This window comes from Physella acuta, unplaced genomic scaffold (assembly GCF_028476545.2).
Source record: "Physella acuta isolate Inbredline_101_S28 unplaced genomic scaffold, ASM2847654v3 ptg001463l, whole genome shotgun sequence".
Taxonomy (NCBI): domain Eukaryota; kingdom Metazoa; phylum Mollusca; class Gastropoda; family Physidae; genus Physella; species Physella acuta.
In genome coordinates this window covers 212,031-229,885 of record NW_026732978.1, presented here as the reverse complement: position 1 = coordinate 229,885, position 17,855 = coordinate 212,031, and the positions used below count along the sequence as shown (strand labels likewise).

The 17,855-nt window shown below is 36.1% G+C and overlaps 1 protein-coding gene across 1 annotated transcript; it reads right to left on the bottom strand.

Moving 5' to 3' along the window:
• Nucleotides 1-3,478: 3,478 nt before the first annotated feature.
• On the bottom strand, nt 3,479-15,435 carry LOC131928108 (uncharacterized). The gene is made up of 9 exons (XM_059284036.1): nt 15,385-15,435; nt 13,483-13,628; nt 12,718-12,889; nt 12,042-12,115; nt 10,540-10,768; nt 9,424-9,510; nt 8,501-8,713; nt 6,661-6,729; nt 3,479-6,472 (listed from the first exon to the last, which is right to left on the bottom strand). Exons 1-9 carry the CDS (start codon nt 15,425-15,427, stop codon nt 6,306-6,308), a joined length of 1,200 nt encoding a protein of 399 aa, XP_059140019.1. The 5' UTR covers nt 15,428-15,435; the 3' UTR covers nt 3,479-6,305.
• Nucleotides 15,436-17,855: the final 2,420 nt, after the last annotated feature.

Here is a 17,855-nt window from a genome sequence, read left to right as displayed (position 1 = left end):
AAACTAAATATAGCATAACCTTTGCCTTTGGTGTTTGTGGTAAAATGCATGGCACAAGCTTAAAATAAATGGCATGAGGTGACATGCACAACTTACCATTAATAAAATGTAATGTAATGTGTGTAGGTTGTGTATGAATGACACACGTAAATAATAAATATGTTTAGCATGAAGTATGTAGGTTTTAATTCTTTTATAGGATGTACGCATACATAGGCCTAATAGTGCCTAATGGGGTAATACTAATTACTGTAATTAATAGTAATTAAAATAAACGAGCCGACCCGCAGCGTATCATACGCCGCTATTTAGTTGTTTTATTTTCTACTTTTTAGTAATTCAAAATTTGTGAATTCGACAGTACCAATGCTGCCACTGAAAATATTTGCTTTAAAATTTAAAACACTAAAACTAAGTTGACTAAGTTGACATGATCAATATTCAAAACAGACAATTATCACAATACATTTAAAAAGCTGAACACATATAGACTCTAGCTAGATCTAGTTAATAATATAATATTTAATTATTTATCATAACAGCGTGAAACAAACAGAATATGCAGTAGGCAAATATGAAAATATTTACCTCAAAACAATAACGCCAGATATTACATAGGCCTACACAATTGAATGAAGTGTGTCAATATCAACAATATTTAATAGGAAGTACTTTGGAATAGGGAGTAGTTAATAATTCTAAGGGTCGGCGTGGTTGCTAAACCGAAAAGTCTCGAGTTCGAACCCTCGGGCTGATGAGGCTCGTTAGCTGGGGACAGCCACTCTTCTAGGAGAGACAACTCCAAAATTAAACAACTGCTGCCTTGTAGTTTGTTCTTGGTTGGACAAAGGCTATGGAAGCAAATCCAAAAAGAAAAGCAGGCTGAAATCGGAGTCAATGGCCTCAATGGCGCATAACCAGTTGACACGTAACGCTTAATTGTGTTGGAGGCGTGGTCGAGTCGGCAAACAGCTCATGGTTGATAAATTCGAACAAATTGATAAATTCGAGTTCAAACCCACTGGCAGATAAATCTCGATCCCCTTCAACACTAATAATTAAGAACGAAGAAGAAGAAGAAGAAGAATTCTAAAAGAATAGGGAGGTTTTATTGTTTAAATTTATTATTATATCTTTCATCACAGAGTGTTGAAAACGGCTTGCCGTCTGACATTCCCCATACCAAGCGACAATCAGCTGTCCGTAAACCGTATACTCTCTACTCCACCTATTCTCACTGTTCTGTGTTGAGCGTTTTTATCCTGTTTAAAGTATTTTCTGCAGTATACTATTTTTTTAAAAGAGTATAGAAATTGAAATAATTTAATGATTAATATTTGCGCATTGAACCCGAGAGCCGCACTTTGACATCAAAGGAGCCGCATGCGGCTCGAGAGCCGCAGGTTGCCGACCCCTGCGCTAGGCTAGTCGGCCAACGTGTCAGACGAATATTATGTAATTTCAGAGACAAAAGTCTGACAAGATTTCCTGATCTATGCCCAAGGATTATTAACATCAACTCCACAAAGTGAAAGGGGAAGGGAGGTGGGGTATAAACCACCGCGATCGTGTAATGTAAGGGTGTTACACAGCATCAAAGGCGACGATCGTCAGCTTGTCGCGTTATGGAGTAGTGGGGGCAGGTGAAGCTATGGATGTTACATTGGGTGTTACATACCATGTAGGATGATCAGTGTATTCAGAGTTTCTTCCAGGCATCTCTTCGGGGGGGCAAAGCCCCCCCCCCCCCCCCCGGAAAAATTTTTACCGCCCCCCCCCCCCCGAACGAAATGAAATTTATATAATTTATATAGAAAATATATACTTTTAACAGTGTCCGCCCCCCCCCCCCCCGAAGAAAGTTTACCGCCCCCCCCCCCCCCCCGAAGATTTCAAGTGCCCCCCCGGAGAAAAAAGTCTGGAAGAAACACTGAGTGTATTCCCCCACCCACCCCAGCCCATTTTGGTCGATTGGTAAGCTAGTAACCTCCACGTTGTTAATTTAACATGCTTATTTGACACATTCATTTTATTTAGAATTATATAATTTATATTATATTAAAATGAGTATCGGTTGAAAATTATCTATAGAATATTATTTGATCCTTGGTGATGTTTATTACTTAATAATAGATTTAACTTAAAAATAAACAACTGATACATTCATGTTTTTTTAGAATAATATACAGTTCATAACTCATTGTTTCAAATAAGTATTTCGTTTTGATTGTGAAAGTTTTTCATTGTGTTTACTGCAGAACGTTGTCCGGGGGAGGGGGCTGACACTGGTAAAAGTATATATTTTCTATACAAATTATATTTCTTTTCGGGGAGGGGGGGGGGGGCGAGGGGGGGGGGGGGCTTAGACGTTATTCTGGGGGAAGGGGAGGAATTATACGATGTACCGGGAGAGAGGGAGGGATTTTCTACCGCGAGAGAGGGAGGGATTCCGGATTAGACGTTCTACAGGGGAGGAAGGAGGAGATTAGACGTTCTACCGGGGGGGGGGGGAGGGAGGATGAGGCTCGTTGCTGGGGACAGCCACTCTTCTAGGAGAGACAACTACAAAATCAAACAACTGCTGCCTTGTAGTTTGTTCTTGGTTGGACAAAGTCTATGGAAGCAAATCCAAAAAGGAAAAGCAGGCTGAAATCGGAGTCAATGGCCTCAATGGCGCATAACCAGTTGACACGTATACTTAATTGTGTTGGGGGGGGGGGTCCAACACTAAAATTAAGAACGAAGAAGAAGAAGAAGACTGGTCACTTTATGTGACATGAGTTTGTGCTTTAAATCCTATCTTTTCTTTTGGTTGGTTAAGAAAGGAAGGTGTTTAGTTTTAAATATACTCCCAACATTTACCTTAGATATATATGGTTATTTAATTCATTTCTTAGGATTTTCCAAAGCTGTCTAAAACATGACTTTTACTTTAAAGATTTGTATCAGTAATACAAGAAAAGCAGACAGAATGCTCCCATCTTATACAGCAGTTTCTTACAGGATTTGGTGATTCTATGCTGCTATTTAGAAAAGAACATTGGAACAGCTTTGACCTGGCAAGTCCATGAGGTTAATTCCACAACTATTTAAACTTAGCCAGAGCTTGACCAATACTTTTGTTTACAATTATAGGCTAGTATTGTACTTCATCATGGGATGGCTAGTCTGTTAATCCATGTCTCGAGTTCAAATCCGGGTTCAAATCAGTAAGATGTCCCTGAGTCTACCCAGACATTTAAGGATACTTAGAAAAAAACCTTACCTGACAACATATAATATTAACAGCTACTATAGCTTACTGAAAACCACATAGATCCTAGTGCCATTATTTTAAATCTCTTGTAACTATGTTAACAAATGATTGTTATGCATCCCCCACCCAACCCTTTTAACATAAGCCATTAACACAAGTCAATACACATAGAAAGCTACAAAACTATCGATTACAGTAAACTATAAAACAAATTCAACAATAATAAAACAAAACAATTTGTGTTAAGAAAAGTAGGTCTTTATTTAATATTGATAAAATAATATGCAATGTAGTCTAAACATTTAATTAATGGTTGTCCATAAATTATGTAGATGTGGGGCAGGATTTGCCATCACACTTGAGTTCTAAAAAATAATTTTCTAATCTGATGCTTTGCAGTTACACATATTTTTATTAGACTGTAACTGTATTAGAAAAGTTGAAATTTTCCAATTTTGGCCCAACATTCATTGTTTAGAACAATAATTGGATTTTGTAAATATATGCATTTAGAGGGGATGAAAAACTAGAAATAATAAAAAAATTTGCTAGAAATTTTATGAATAACTCCAAGACAAAATATGAGATTCTTTGCTTTAATTTTAAAGCAATATATTTTTAAAATGTGAGATTGATTGTAGATAAATTAACGTCGTAAAGCCACACGTAATATCATAAATTAAACTTTAAATTACATAAGAAAAAAACAACAAATATGTGCTAATTTAGAATTTAAAAACAGAAATAATAGGTAGAAGTAACTTTTTCTTTTTGCAGATTTCATCCATGTTGTAACTTGGTAAATTTGATACCTACTAGTTACATTTATACATTTTGAAATGTGTTTTTGTACAAACAAATAACACCTGGTGATATCAATTCACTACATAAAACCATGACATTCATCTGCTGTGTAAATTATAGAGTATTGTTCCATTAAAAAAACAATCAATGGAAATACTGTTTCATTTACTGGGCACGACACAGCTGCAAGACTACCACTGTTAACACTGTCATGTATGTTACAGGGACATATTTTTTATAAAGCTTAGGCATAAAAAGTACAGTTAAAGCTTTCAGATCTAGTTTAACATTTAAAGAATTTAAATACAGATTGTAAAGGCAAAGATTATGATAAACTGATACTGTAGTGACTAAAATATAGACCATCCAGTTTTTAAATTTGTAAATTTAGTAGAAATAGTGCAACAAATATTTAATGAGGAATGTAGGAGATTGTTGATATAGCACTGACCTGCGTTTAGAAATAAAAGTTTTTGATATATTTCAACATTACCTTCTTAAAAAGCATTTCAAATGAATAAGAGGGCATGAGTCATCAAAAACATCAAAATATATTTAAAATAACTTTTTAAACAAAAAAAAAAAATACATTCAATATTTATTGATTGCATAAAAAATAAATGGAATTGAAAGACTTGGCCCAAACAAATTAGTTTTTATATTTTTTTAAATTACATAAATTTTCTGTCCCTAGATCTTTTTCTTTCTCATCCCTAGATTTTATTCTTCCTCATAAGGAAGAAATAATGCAGAAGAGTTAGGGGGTGTGTTAGCTATTATTAATTTTTATGTTATTCATCGATGCTGTGTTTTTTAAAAAATCTACTCCATTACATCAACACAGAAATATATATATTTAAATTTAACACTTTTTGTGCAGAACAATAAAGATGTGCTTATGTGCAAAAGCTGTTTATAACTGAACATTCTTGATTCAACAAAACTGGCATTTTAATTCTTGTTATAAAAACAAGGCTATAATATAACACTTATAACAAAATTAAACTCCGCTGGAATGTACCAAAAACATTTGCAACAGGGGAGGTAATTACAAAATGTACAATGGTATCACAATTCTAAAACACTTTTTGTTTATCACAACCTTTGCTTAGGGGATAGGAGGTGACGCCCAAGCTTGGAGGTGACTGCTCAAACTTAAAGGTGACAAACAGGGTAGGGGAGGTAACAACTTAAATAATGCTGCTGGGATGTGACAACCCAAACTAGGATGCTGCAAGCTAACTAAACCACATGGGGATCACACATCTTTGATTCTAATTATAGCTACAGTTCCATAAAACATCAAAACTTGAGTATGAGCCAGAAGCAAGGTGTCAACAAATGTACAAAGCAAATATTTTTAGCAGGCATGTCTATAAATACTACAACAAAGGAGAAACTAAGCCTGAGAAGCTAAATATTTTCGATCTTCAAAAAAAAAGTTTAAATAAAAGCTGAAGTGGATATTCAGTACAATGAAATTAAAAATCATAAATATCAGATAAAAAAGAGATTCATAATCAGATTTTTAATTAGTGAGGTTGAAATAAATGAACACAATCTTGGATAACCAATTTATGAATAAACAATTTTTTGGGAATCACCAATGAACCTAGTTTTGAAAGGGAAGATATTTCTACCTGTGATATTAAAAGGTGACAATCTGGAATGTAGTCAAAAAATATGGCTCATTAATTAATTCATGTAACAATTTCTTAGTGCAACATCATCTTATTAACTCCAAGATCTAATTAATTTAAGTGATGTTGCCAGTAGAAGAATTGTTAAAGATGATGAATTTTTAAAAATCCTATTGAACTATACATTTGCTTCACTTAAATGTAAAAAAAAACTCAATGTTAAAGTAAATATACAAAAAAATAGTTTTTAAAAAGTGTAAACATTAGCAAAAATATACGCCTATTTTAAATGACAAAGAGAAATTCTTTGGTTACAAAATCAAAAATAATAGTTTCAAAATAAATTAGTTAAAATATGTCAATTAATTGAGAGAAAGAAATCAAACTTGTCAAAGAAAGTCTTCACCAGTGACATATACATAATGCAACACATAAAAAAGGTTTTTTAAGTAATGTCAATAAACTGTGAGAAAGAAATCAAAGTTGGCAAAGAAAGTCTCCACTAGTCAGATCTTTATGATGAGACTCATTAAAAAGAAGGTTTGTCAATAAACAGTGAGAAAGAAATCAAAGTTGGCAATGAAAGTTATCACTTGCTGCACCATCTACATGATTAGGTTGTCATCATCATTTCCCAGCATTGGTGAGCGGATCTCTGCATCCCTCTCTTCCAGCTGTCTGAACACCAGCTTCTTTCTGCACGCTATGAACCCCCAGATTGATAAAACAATGGCCATAGCACCTGCCACAGAGGCACCTATGTATATGGGAACTGGGTGGGGGTGGGGGAAGATACAATAAAGATTGATAAAATAATGACCATAGCTCTAACAACAGAAGCAAAACCACTTACCTAGCTAGTGTCCCCTGAATCCTCTCAGATTTGATACCTGGTGCTGTACCAGTCCCAACCAACCTAAAACTTCCAAGAGAGTGATTTGGATTTTAAAAAGTACTCACTGTTGTGCCATTCCTTGACTGGTTTCTCTTCTGACCGGTGGGGTGAGGGTGTTGTTGCAGGTGATTCCACTGTAGAATTGTGACAGGGAAATATGAGAAACAAAGCACTAAATCAAAACATGAGAAATGTGACTACATGATTAGAAATGTGATCACAGGATTAGAAATGTGACTACAGGATTAGAAATGTGACTACAGGATTAGAAATGTGACCACATGATAAGAAATAAGACCAAGTGATTAGAAATATGACCACAGGATTAGTAATGTGACCACATGATTAGTAATGTGACCACAGGATTAGAAATGTGACCACATGATTAGTAATGTGACCACAGGATTAGAAATGTGACCACAGGATTAGAAATGTGACCACAGGATTAGTAATGTGACCACAGGATTAGTAATGTGACTACAGGATTAGTAATGTGACTACAGGATTAGAAATGTTACCACAGGATTAGAAATGTGACTACATGATTAGAAATGTGACCACAGGATTAGAAATGTGACCACATGATTAGAAATAAGACCAAGTGATTAGAAATATGACCACAGGATTAGTAATGTGACCACATGATTAGTAATGTGACCACAGGATTAGAAATGTGACCACATGATTAGTAATGTGACCACAGGATTAGAAATGTGACCACAGGATTAGAAATGTGACCACAGGATTAGTAATGTGACCACAGGATTAGTAATGTGACCACATGATTAGTAATGTGACCACAGGATTAGAAATGTGACCACATGATTAGTAATGTGACCACAGGATTAGAAATGTGACCACAGGATTAGAAATGTGACCACAGGATTAGAAATGTGACCACAGGATTAGAAATGTGACCACAGGATTAGAAATGTGACCACAGGATTAGAAATGTGACCACAGGATTAGAAATGTGACGTGTTTAGAAATGTGACTACATGATTAGAAATGTGACGTGTTTAGAAATGTGACTACATGATTAGAAATGTGACTACATGATTAGAAATGTGACCACGTGATTAGAAATGTGACGTGTTTAGAAATGTGACTACATGATTAGAAATGTGACTACGTGTTTAGAAATGTGACGTGTTTAGAAATGTGACGACAGGATTAGAAATGTGACCACAGAATTACAAATGTGACCACATGATTAGTAATGTGACCACAGGATTAGTAATATGACCACAGGATTAGTAATGTGACCACAGGATTAGTAATGTGACCACAGGATTAGTAATGTGACCACAGGATTAGTAATGTGACTACAGGATTAGTAATGTGACCACAGGATTAGAAATGTGAACAGAGGATTAGAAATGTGACCACGTGATTAGAAATGTGACCAAGTGATTAGAAATGTGACCACACGATTAGAAATGGGTTCCATGACAAATGATCTCAGGACAAACAACCTCAGGACAAAATATATCAGGACAAATGACACCATGGACAAATGATCTCAGACAAAATATCTCACAGCAAAATATGTATAGTATTTGAGATTTTTTTAGTCAATTTTAACATTTTTGAATTGAATGCCATATTATGGATTTTATTTACTTTTTTAAAAACATACTTATTGTGAGATATACTACATGAATGACCTAAACTTAATAAACAGGCCACATGATTAAAAATGTGACCATACAATTAGAAATATGATCACAAAATGTAGAATAAAACTATAAAATATAGAAATATGTCTATAAGATACAGAAATGTAAGCACAAAATTAGAAATCAAACAACAAAGTTAGAAATGTACAAACTGAACAAACACAGACAATGTAGCAGCCACACAAACACAGACGATGTAGCAGCCACAACACAAATGTTCACCCACATTTTGCTGTACTGTTCATGTGGCTGTCCGGCTTCTGGCCGTGTTGCGCAAAGACGCACATACCACGCACTTCATCATAGCTGTAGCCCTGAACACACTGACAAGTCTGTGAGCTGCACTCCTCGTTAAAGCTGCAGTCGTTGTCCTGCATACACCTCTGGTTCACTTGGCTAAAGGGAGAGCAGTAGTCCTTACTGGCAGACAGCTGGGATTCTGAAAGACAACATGAAAGACAGAATGAAATTGCCTTTAAGATACAAATACAAGAAAATGTATTCATTGTTAAACTGAAAAAATACAGAGAATTTTTACAATTTCAAAAAAAAAAAATGGATTGCTAAACCACAAAGAACAACTTATTCCATTAGACCACAAATATTAACTTATCCCACACTGGACCACAAATATTAACTTATCCCACACTGGACCACAAATATTAACTTCTCCCCACACTTGACCACAAAAATCAACTTATCCCACACTGGACCACAAACATCAACTTATCCCACACTGGACCACAAATATTAACTTATCCCACACTGGACCACAAATATTAACTTCTCCCCACACTTGACCACAAAAATCAACTTATCCCACACTGGACCACAAACATCAACTTATCCCACACTGGACCACAAATATTAACTTCTCCCCACACTTGACCACAAAAATCAACTTATCCCACACTGGACCACAAACATCAACTTATCCCACACTGGACCACAAATATTAACTTATCCCCACACTAGACCACAATATCAACTTATCCCCACACTTGACCACAACATCAACTTATCCCACACTTGACCACAACATCAACTTATCCCACATTTAACCACAAAAATCAACTTATCCCCACACTAGACCACAATATCAACTTATACCCACAGCACTTGACCACAAAAATCAACTTATCCCCATACCTAAGTTACATGTGCATGTGCTGTTGGTGCCACAAAACTCGTGAGCGCTGCATGCAGTTTTGATATCACAGAATTTGTTCAGCGTTGCTGTGTGAGAAGAAAATAACAGTTGGAGACACATACATCAACTCATCCCAAACCTTAGGAACATGAGAAGAAAATAACAGTTGGAGACACATACATCAACTCATCCCAAACCTTAGGAACATGAGAAGAAAATAACAGTTGGAGACACATACATCAACTCATCCCAAACCTTAGGAACATGAGAAGAAAATAACAGTTGGAGACACATACATCAACTCATCCCAAACCTTAGGAACATGAGAAGAAAATAACAGTTGGAGACACATACATCAACTCATACCAAACCATAGGAACATGAGAAGAAAATAACAGTTGGCGACACATACATCAACTCATCCCAAACCTTAGAAACACACAATTTGTTTTTCATTAAGTAAAAATTTAAAAAATGTTTGAAGACTGGTGTGGTTAAATAGTAGCCATCACTACTATCAACATGTGGGATCAGGGTTCAAAGCTTGTTTGACTGGTGTTTATAAGGATTTCAACCTAACCTATGGCTTACTCAGCATAAATGAATACCCAGCATTTAGCCTATTGGTTTTATATAGATCACAACCTAACGTTTGAGCTTACTCAGCATAAATGAATACCCAGCATTTAGTCTATTGGAATCATAAGGATTTTGACCAAATTTAAAAGCCTATCCTGCTCAAATGGACACCTACCATTCTGCCTTTTGAGATTGTAAGGTTTAAACACAATTTTAATGACTCACCAGATCAAATGAGTACCCATCATTAAGGAAGGGGGGGACTAGACTAGACCAGGTGTTCTTAACCTGGCTTCAAGTGAACCCCAGGGGTTCAACGGTTCATTCACAGGGATTTGGCGAAGGTAAATACACAGTGTGAACGGTAGAACTATTACCAAGGTTTTGGTGAATGCGCATATGAAACAGCGGGGAGAGGGGGGGGGTCTGTATTTCAAAAAAGGTCATTTGCTATTTCTGTAATAGGAGCTAAGATGTCAAACAAAAGGAGCTAAGATGTCAAACAAAAAGAGCTAAGCTGTCAAACAAAATCTTACAAGAAGGTTTATAGGTCTGTGTTGTTGGAGACACCTGAGTCGTCAGTGCTGTGTAGCCAAAGTCATTACAGTGGTTGATGCTGCTGATGAACTCAGGAGATGGCGTGTTGGCATCCTGTGGTGTAGGCTTATCACAATGCTCTGTGTAAAGGGTGGCGTTTTTTATTAGAGGTTCCTCAAAGCTGGCCATCTGGATCCCGCCATACTCAATGTTAACAATAAGTTTGACCTGTGGAGGAAGAGTTATTCATTGTTAGTACAGGGGCTGAGATTGGGTTGTCTAACTTTATGGTGAACCTGGGTTGTCTAACTTTATGTTGAACCTGGATTGTCTAACTTTATGGTGAACCTGGGTTGTCTAACATTATAGAGAACCTGGGTTGTCTAACTTTATGTTGAACCTGGATTGTCTAACTTTATGGTGAACCTGGGTTGTCTAACATTATAGAGAACCTGGGTTGTCTAACTTTATGGTGAACCTGGGTTGTCTAACTTTATGGTGAACCTGGGTTGTCTAACTTTATGGTGAACCTGGGTTGTCTAACTTTATGGTGAACCTGGGTTGTCTAACTTTATGGTGAACCTGGGTTGTCTAACTTTATGTTGAACCTGAGTTGTCTAACTTTATGGTGAACCTGAGTTGTCTAACCTTTTAATGAACCTGGGTTATCTAACTTTATGGTGAGCTTGGGTTGTCTAACTTTATGCTGAACCTGGGTTGTCTAACTTTATGTTGAAACTGGGTTATCTAACTTTATGGTGAACCTGGGTTGTGTAACCTTACAATGAACCTGGGTTGTCTAACTTTATAATGAACCTGGGTTGTCTAACTTTATAATCAACCTCAGTTGTCTCACTTCTTGTTGAACTTGGGTAGACTAACTTTATTGTTAATCTGGGCATTCTAAATATAATGAACCTCATAAATCTAACATTATGATGAGTCTGAGTTGTCTAATTTAGATAATTTCTACATATTGCACTGTCATGAAACTATTCTAAAATAAAATAGTTATGTTTGTGCAACAAAAGAAAGATCTAATTTAGATGTGAAGACGGCTGTTTTATAAAATAAGAAAATTCTGTACTTTTTAAGACAAGTCAATACACAGTTAGATAATAGAGATAATATGATACACAGCTATTGACATGAAGGGATGATGTGGTAAGTACCATGCCCAGCCACCTTTACTTCCTCTGACTGAGTCAGGTATCTATAGCAGGGGGGGCAAACCTACAGACTCAAGCATGGGGATCGAACTCTGGACTGTTAGAACTCTCTTGCTCAATCACTGGTCTCGCAAGTTGGGAGGTATTGTAAGAAAAAAAACTACCAAGCTTACATTGAAAGATATAATTCCATCATGTTTCTCAAACATAGAACTACCAAGCTTACATTGAAAGATATAATTCCATCATGTTTCTCAAACATAAAACTACCAAGCTTACATTGAAAGATATAATTCCATCATGTTTCTCAAACATAAAACTACCAAGCTTACATTGAAAGATATAATTCCATCATGTTTCTCAAACTCAAAGTGCAGCTTAGGTGAGGTCAGGGGGATGTTCAGTTCTGAAAAAAAAAAGAACTCTAAAATCCAGCAGTGTTTATCATAGAGATGCTAGCTAACTTTTGTACTTACTTGTGCCTAACAAAAAATATCAAGTTTTATTTCCGTGAACTAAAATAGTGATGATTATTTTATATCTTAAGAGTAAGTTGAGTATAGAACCCTTTTGGCTTGATAGTCCATAGGCCAGGTGAAGTAGAATTCACCTGTTTCAGTTACCTCAGCATATGAAGAGATCAGCACTATGCCCAACCGCCTTTACTTTCCCTAAAGTGAGTTAGGTACCCATCAGTGGTCTCAGTGACATCCTACTGACTCAAGCTCAGAATCTGAACTCGCAACTTTTGGGTTACAGGTGTACTCTCTACCATCCGACCAGTTGCACAGCAGACAAAACATCAAATTATCTAAATTAATTTTAACATTTTTATAACCAAGCTCTCTGCCACGGTTCCATTTTTTTAAAAAGCCAATAGCTTAATTCTTGTATAGAATTTCAATCCAGGCAATGACTGACAACCCCTAAAACCTTTAAAAAACTTTTCTTGTAGAAATCTCACTTTGTTATTAGGAATAAACACTCAAATCTTCATTTTATAAATACCTGGAAGAGCTAAATAAGAATCATGTGTGATTCTCTTTGTGAAAGTCTTATTCTCAGTAGAAATGTGAAGGTAGAAGTCTATAGATACAGGGTCGCTACATGAGTTTAACTGACTGCCAAAGCAGTAGTCGTAGCCTGGCTTAACCTTGATTGGCAGCTGTCGCACAAATGCCTGAAAATTAATTAGACATGCAAATATTCAGGACAAACTAAATGGTTTTAGATTTTTTTTTTTGTCTGAGCTAGGAATAATTTTAGGTTAAAGGTTTTAAGTTTTGTAGCATTAGGACTATTTTAGTAATATTTTTTTATAAAATATATTATTTATAATATATATAATTATTTTTTATAAAACGTATTTGATGCAGCTGTTTCTACTAGTAAAAAAATACTTCAAATTACATTACAGACATTGTTAAACAAAAATTTTGACTAAAAAAGGTTATAATTAGAAACAAAAAAATGATGCTTGGAGTGAAGTGGCCAAAACAATATTTTAATCAGAAACAAATAAAATGATGTGTGCAGGAATACTGAAGTGGTCAGAGCAATATTTTAATCAGAAACAAATCAAATGATGCCTACAGTTATAGTGAAGAGGCCAGAACAATATTTTAATCACAAACAAATAAAATGATGCCTACAGGTATAGTGAAGAAGTGGTCAGAGCAATATTTTAACTAGAAACAAATAAAATGATGCCTACAGGTATACTGAAGTGGCCAGAACAATATTTTAACTAGAAACAAATAAAATGATGCCTACAGGTATACTGAAGTGGCCAGAACAATCTATCCTCGTGCAATGTTGAGTCTTGTTGTTGGTACAGCTCTGAGCCCCTGGGAAAGTTTCTGCCTTAGCCAAGTCAGCCCATGTCTGGCACACATCTGGACCTGGGGCACTGTGGGACACTGGGCACAGTGGAAACACAAGTGAAAACATTTGATAGAAAATTTTGTTCAATTGTTACACACTCAGCACCTACTCAAATAAACAACCCAGCATTTTTAAACATAACAGGCACCTCTAAATTTGCCAGCATTACCTACTAAAATAAAAAAATTTCATATATTCATTCCATGTGTAATGTTCTATTTCCAAAAACTTCAAGAAACTACAGGTATCTTTATTGTTCAGTGGGAGAGGGGTGGGGGTGGGCGGGGGGGGGGGGGGGGCTGAGATGATGGTCTATGATGTGGAAGTGTTATCTTATATTGTGAGATGTGGTGGATCTGGAATGTCCTATTTTTTGTTAAATATTCTGTGCATTGATAATCATTTCCTACTGAACTAATCTGTTATGATTAGCAGGAAAAATACCTTAGATACAATACTCATATTTAGAAGTAACAAGTAATGCAGTAGCTGTCAGCCCTCATTTAATTATAAATTGTGCATTATGAGATGTGGTAAAAAACTAGATAAATTATTAATAGCATAAATAGTCATCAAACTTTAAAAATTAGATCTCTAATACGGTAAGTAGGGAAAAATGTTAAATATTAATAAAGATATACTACAGCTGAATAAAATATTATATTGTAATATCCACGAAAGGAAATGGCTGAATCTCAAGCTGAACAGTATCCCTGGACAGGCCACAGCCAACAGGTGAACACGTTATATTGAGTAAAATCTCAAAACGTTACTAAAAAACAATCTCCTTATGTTTAGATTAGAATGGTAAGGCCACATGCCCCAACCAAACATACATACAATCTATAATAGTCTATACTGTGTATACACAGAAAAGTTTATTTTGAAAGCTTTAAATTAAAACAACCAGATGTCTCAAACAGAAAAGTGAAAAGGCAATAGAGACATTAAAAATGTTACAAAAAATTCTTATAGGCCCTAATCTAATTATTATAATAATTAATAAAAATGGTACTGATCCTAGAAAACTAAAACTCACAGCGTTGAGAATTTGAAATAAATTATTTAGGGGTAATCTATCGTTTTAGGTACGTAAAATCGCCCGCGACTAGTAATGTGAAAAACAGGTGATTCCTTAAATTTTAATAGGCCTAATTATTTCACATTTTGAGGAGGATTTATGTTTTGAAAAATACAAAAATGTTTCCTTGTTTCATTTATGTACCTGGTTTTAAACAACTGAATTAAAACTTTTCAGTAATAAATGAAGACTAGCGATGTTTCCAACAGATGTAACCATGCTCATTTACTATAGCAGCCATCTTCTTAATATCTTTTTATTGTAAACTTATAGCGCAAGATTCAGGGGAAGCCACTCTAACTTACAGATGGCCGCTTTTTATAGGCCTATAGTATAGTATAGCAAATCCTGCTCGCAAACACTGCTGTTTAAAGTTAATTTCTTGCCTATATTGATATTGAAATATTTAGTTAAGTTACAAGTTACAAGTTTAGTAACTGTAATAAATAGGTCTCTTTTTCTTTAATGTCAGACTCAGATGATTGATTATTGATAGGCTAATAGTAATAATATGAGACTAAAATATAAAAATAGACAAGACAACAAGACTAATGTCGTAATGATATTAAATTAAAACAAGTCAACAAAGCGAACGAATAAGTCATTAATGTTAATCATCATTCACTTAAAATAGTGAACGTTCATTTATCTTTTAGTCTATATGGAACAGTAATTTAGACGCACTACATTTTAAATTACACCACACTTACCAGCAACAATACAAGAAAAAAGTAAACAAACTAAGGGAGACATTTTTGTTTTCCTGGAAGTGCCAGATAAATTGTTTTTAGAAGAAAACCAAAATATTGATATGATAGTAGTAAGTAAATTAACAGCATGTGATAGGCATAAACGATTTCCATCAAATTTCTTCCTGCTCCCTCCTCTTACATAAACTACGATTCTGTAACTAGAGTCTAGATGTAATTCTAGATTTTATCGGAAAATGCCGAAATCCAAGCATTCATTGGCAGTATTGGAAATCTACCATGCTATGCAGTGAGTGGAAATTTGTATTTTAAAAACAAAATGAACAAAATATGCTTTGGGGTTGTTTTGGAATAAAAATATTTATTGGTATTTTCGAGGGGTGGGGACGACTAAATTTCTAAATTTTCCCCATCCGAATTTTACCCATTTTACCAAGAGATCTAAGGCAGGAGAGTCTCTCTTATAAAGAGACCTCCAAGATCGTCTGTAATCATGAAAATCACCATATGTAATCTATAACCACCGTGTGTTCTATCAAGCCTAGTTTAGATAGAAAAAAATAAAATAAAAGGCCGCACGTAGATTTTAATAAACTTGACCAAAAAGTGATGATAGGGATCAGCAGTGTTTCTTCCAGACTTTTTTTCTCCGGGGGGGGGGGCCACTTGAAATTTTCGGGGGTGCGGTAGACTTTCTTCGGGGGGGGGGGGGACACTGTTAAAAGTATATATTTTCTATATAAATTTCATTTCGTTCGGGGGGGGGGGGCGGTAAAAAAAATTTTCCCCGAAGAGATGCCCGGAAGAAACTCTGTGTATCAGGACTTCTGTTATATCTCTCGTATAAAGGAAGGTTCGTGCAGGTTGAAGATAGAATCGTGAACTTTTCTCAACCTGGTTTGGGGTTCGAACTCTGGATTTTCGTGAGACCAATCTCGTGTTTTACCTATACACTACGCCTAATCGATAATGTAAAGCTGACTATAGATCTTCTTATGAAGACGAGTTATTAATTTCATGTTTAAATATACTCTACGAGCCGACCCGCAGCGTATCATACGCCGCTATTTAGTTGTTTTATGTTCTACTTTTCAGTAATTCATAATTTGTGAATTCGACAGTACCAATGCTGCCACTGAAAATATTTGCTTTAAAACACTAACCCTTCCCCCCCCCCTTTCCCCGGTGGCCGGAAAGAACCGCAACGGAAAAAAGCGCAACGGAAAAAAGCGCAAAACAAAAAGCGCAACGGAAAAAAACGCACACGGAAAAAAGCGCAAAGAGAAAAAAGCGCACACAGAAAAAAGCGCAAAGAGAAAAAAGCGCAAACGGAAAAAAGCGCAAAGAGAAAAAAGCGCACACAGAAAAAAGCGCAAAGAGAAAAAAGCGCAAACGGAAAAAAGCGCAAAGAGAAAAAAGCGCACACGGAAAAAAGCGCAAAGAGAAAAAAGCGCAAACAGAAAAAAGCGCAAAGAGAAAAAAGCGCACACAGAAAAAAGCGCAAACAGAAAAAAGCGCAAACGGAAAAAAGCGCAAAGAGAAAAAAGCGCAAACGGAAAAAAGCGCAAACAGAAAAAAGCGCACACGGAAAAAAGCGCAAACGGAAAAAAGCGCAAACGGAAAAAAGCGCAAACAGAAAAAAGCGCAAACGGAAAAAAGCGCAAACAGAAAAAAGCGCACACAGAAAAAAGCGCACACAGAAAAAAGCGCAAACAGAAAAAAGCGCAAACGGAAAAAAGCGCAAACAGAAAAAAGCGCACACAGAAAAAAGCGCAAACGGAAAAAAGCGCAAACAGAAACAGAAAAATGCGCAACCAGAAAAAACACAACGAAAAATGTGCAAAAGAGAAATTTAGCATAAAGACCATATGGACTAGATGACACATTTATACATGACTGTTAGGGCTGCTGTGAGAGTGTCGTGTTTGATCACGTGATCTATTACCATTTAAAGCGTACCACTCACCCACACATCCATCCACCCACCCACACACCCATCCATCCACCCACCCACACATCCATCCACCCACCGACACATCCACTCACCCACCCACCGACACATCCACTCACCCACCCACCCACACATCCACCCACCCATCCACACATCCACCCACCCATCCACACATCCACCTACCCACCCACACACCCATCCATCCACCCACCCACACATCCATCCACCCACCGACACATTTACCCACCCACCCACACATCTACCCACCCACCCACACATCCATCCACCCACCCACACATCCATCCACCCACCCACACTGCATATAAGTATTCGCATAGATTTAGAGTAGCGTCCCTTTTGTTTACATGTTTCCATTACCCTTCAAACAAAAGTCTATTTTAGTTATATTGAGATTAAAGAATGTAAATAAATAGTATACACCATTCTGTAGAATAGGAACGATTGGGAGGGAAGTGACATTTAGCGCAGTAAATTTAGAGGTTAGGTAGGGTATAATAAA

Bases quoted from the DNA above. Each gene is read 5' to 3' on its own strand.
- LOC131928108 (XM_059284036.1), bottom strand. From the start codon at position 15,427: ATGTCTCCCTTAGTTTGTTTACTTTTTTCTTGTATTGTTGCTG. The intron at 8,714-9,423 runs GTATGGGGATAA...GTTGTCTTTCAG, and splicing joins CACATGCACATGTAACTTAG to AATCCCAGCTGTCTGCCAGT. The intron at 6,730-8,500 runs GTGGGTGAACAT...ACAATTCTACAG, and splicing joins CATGAACAGTACAGCAAAAT to TGGAATCACCTGCAACAACA.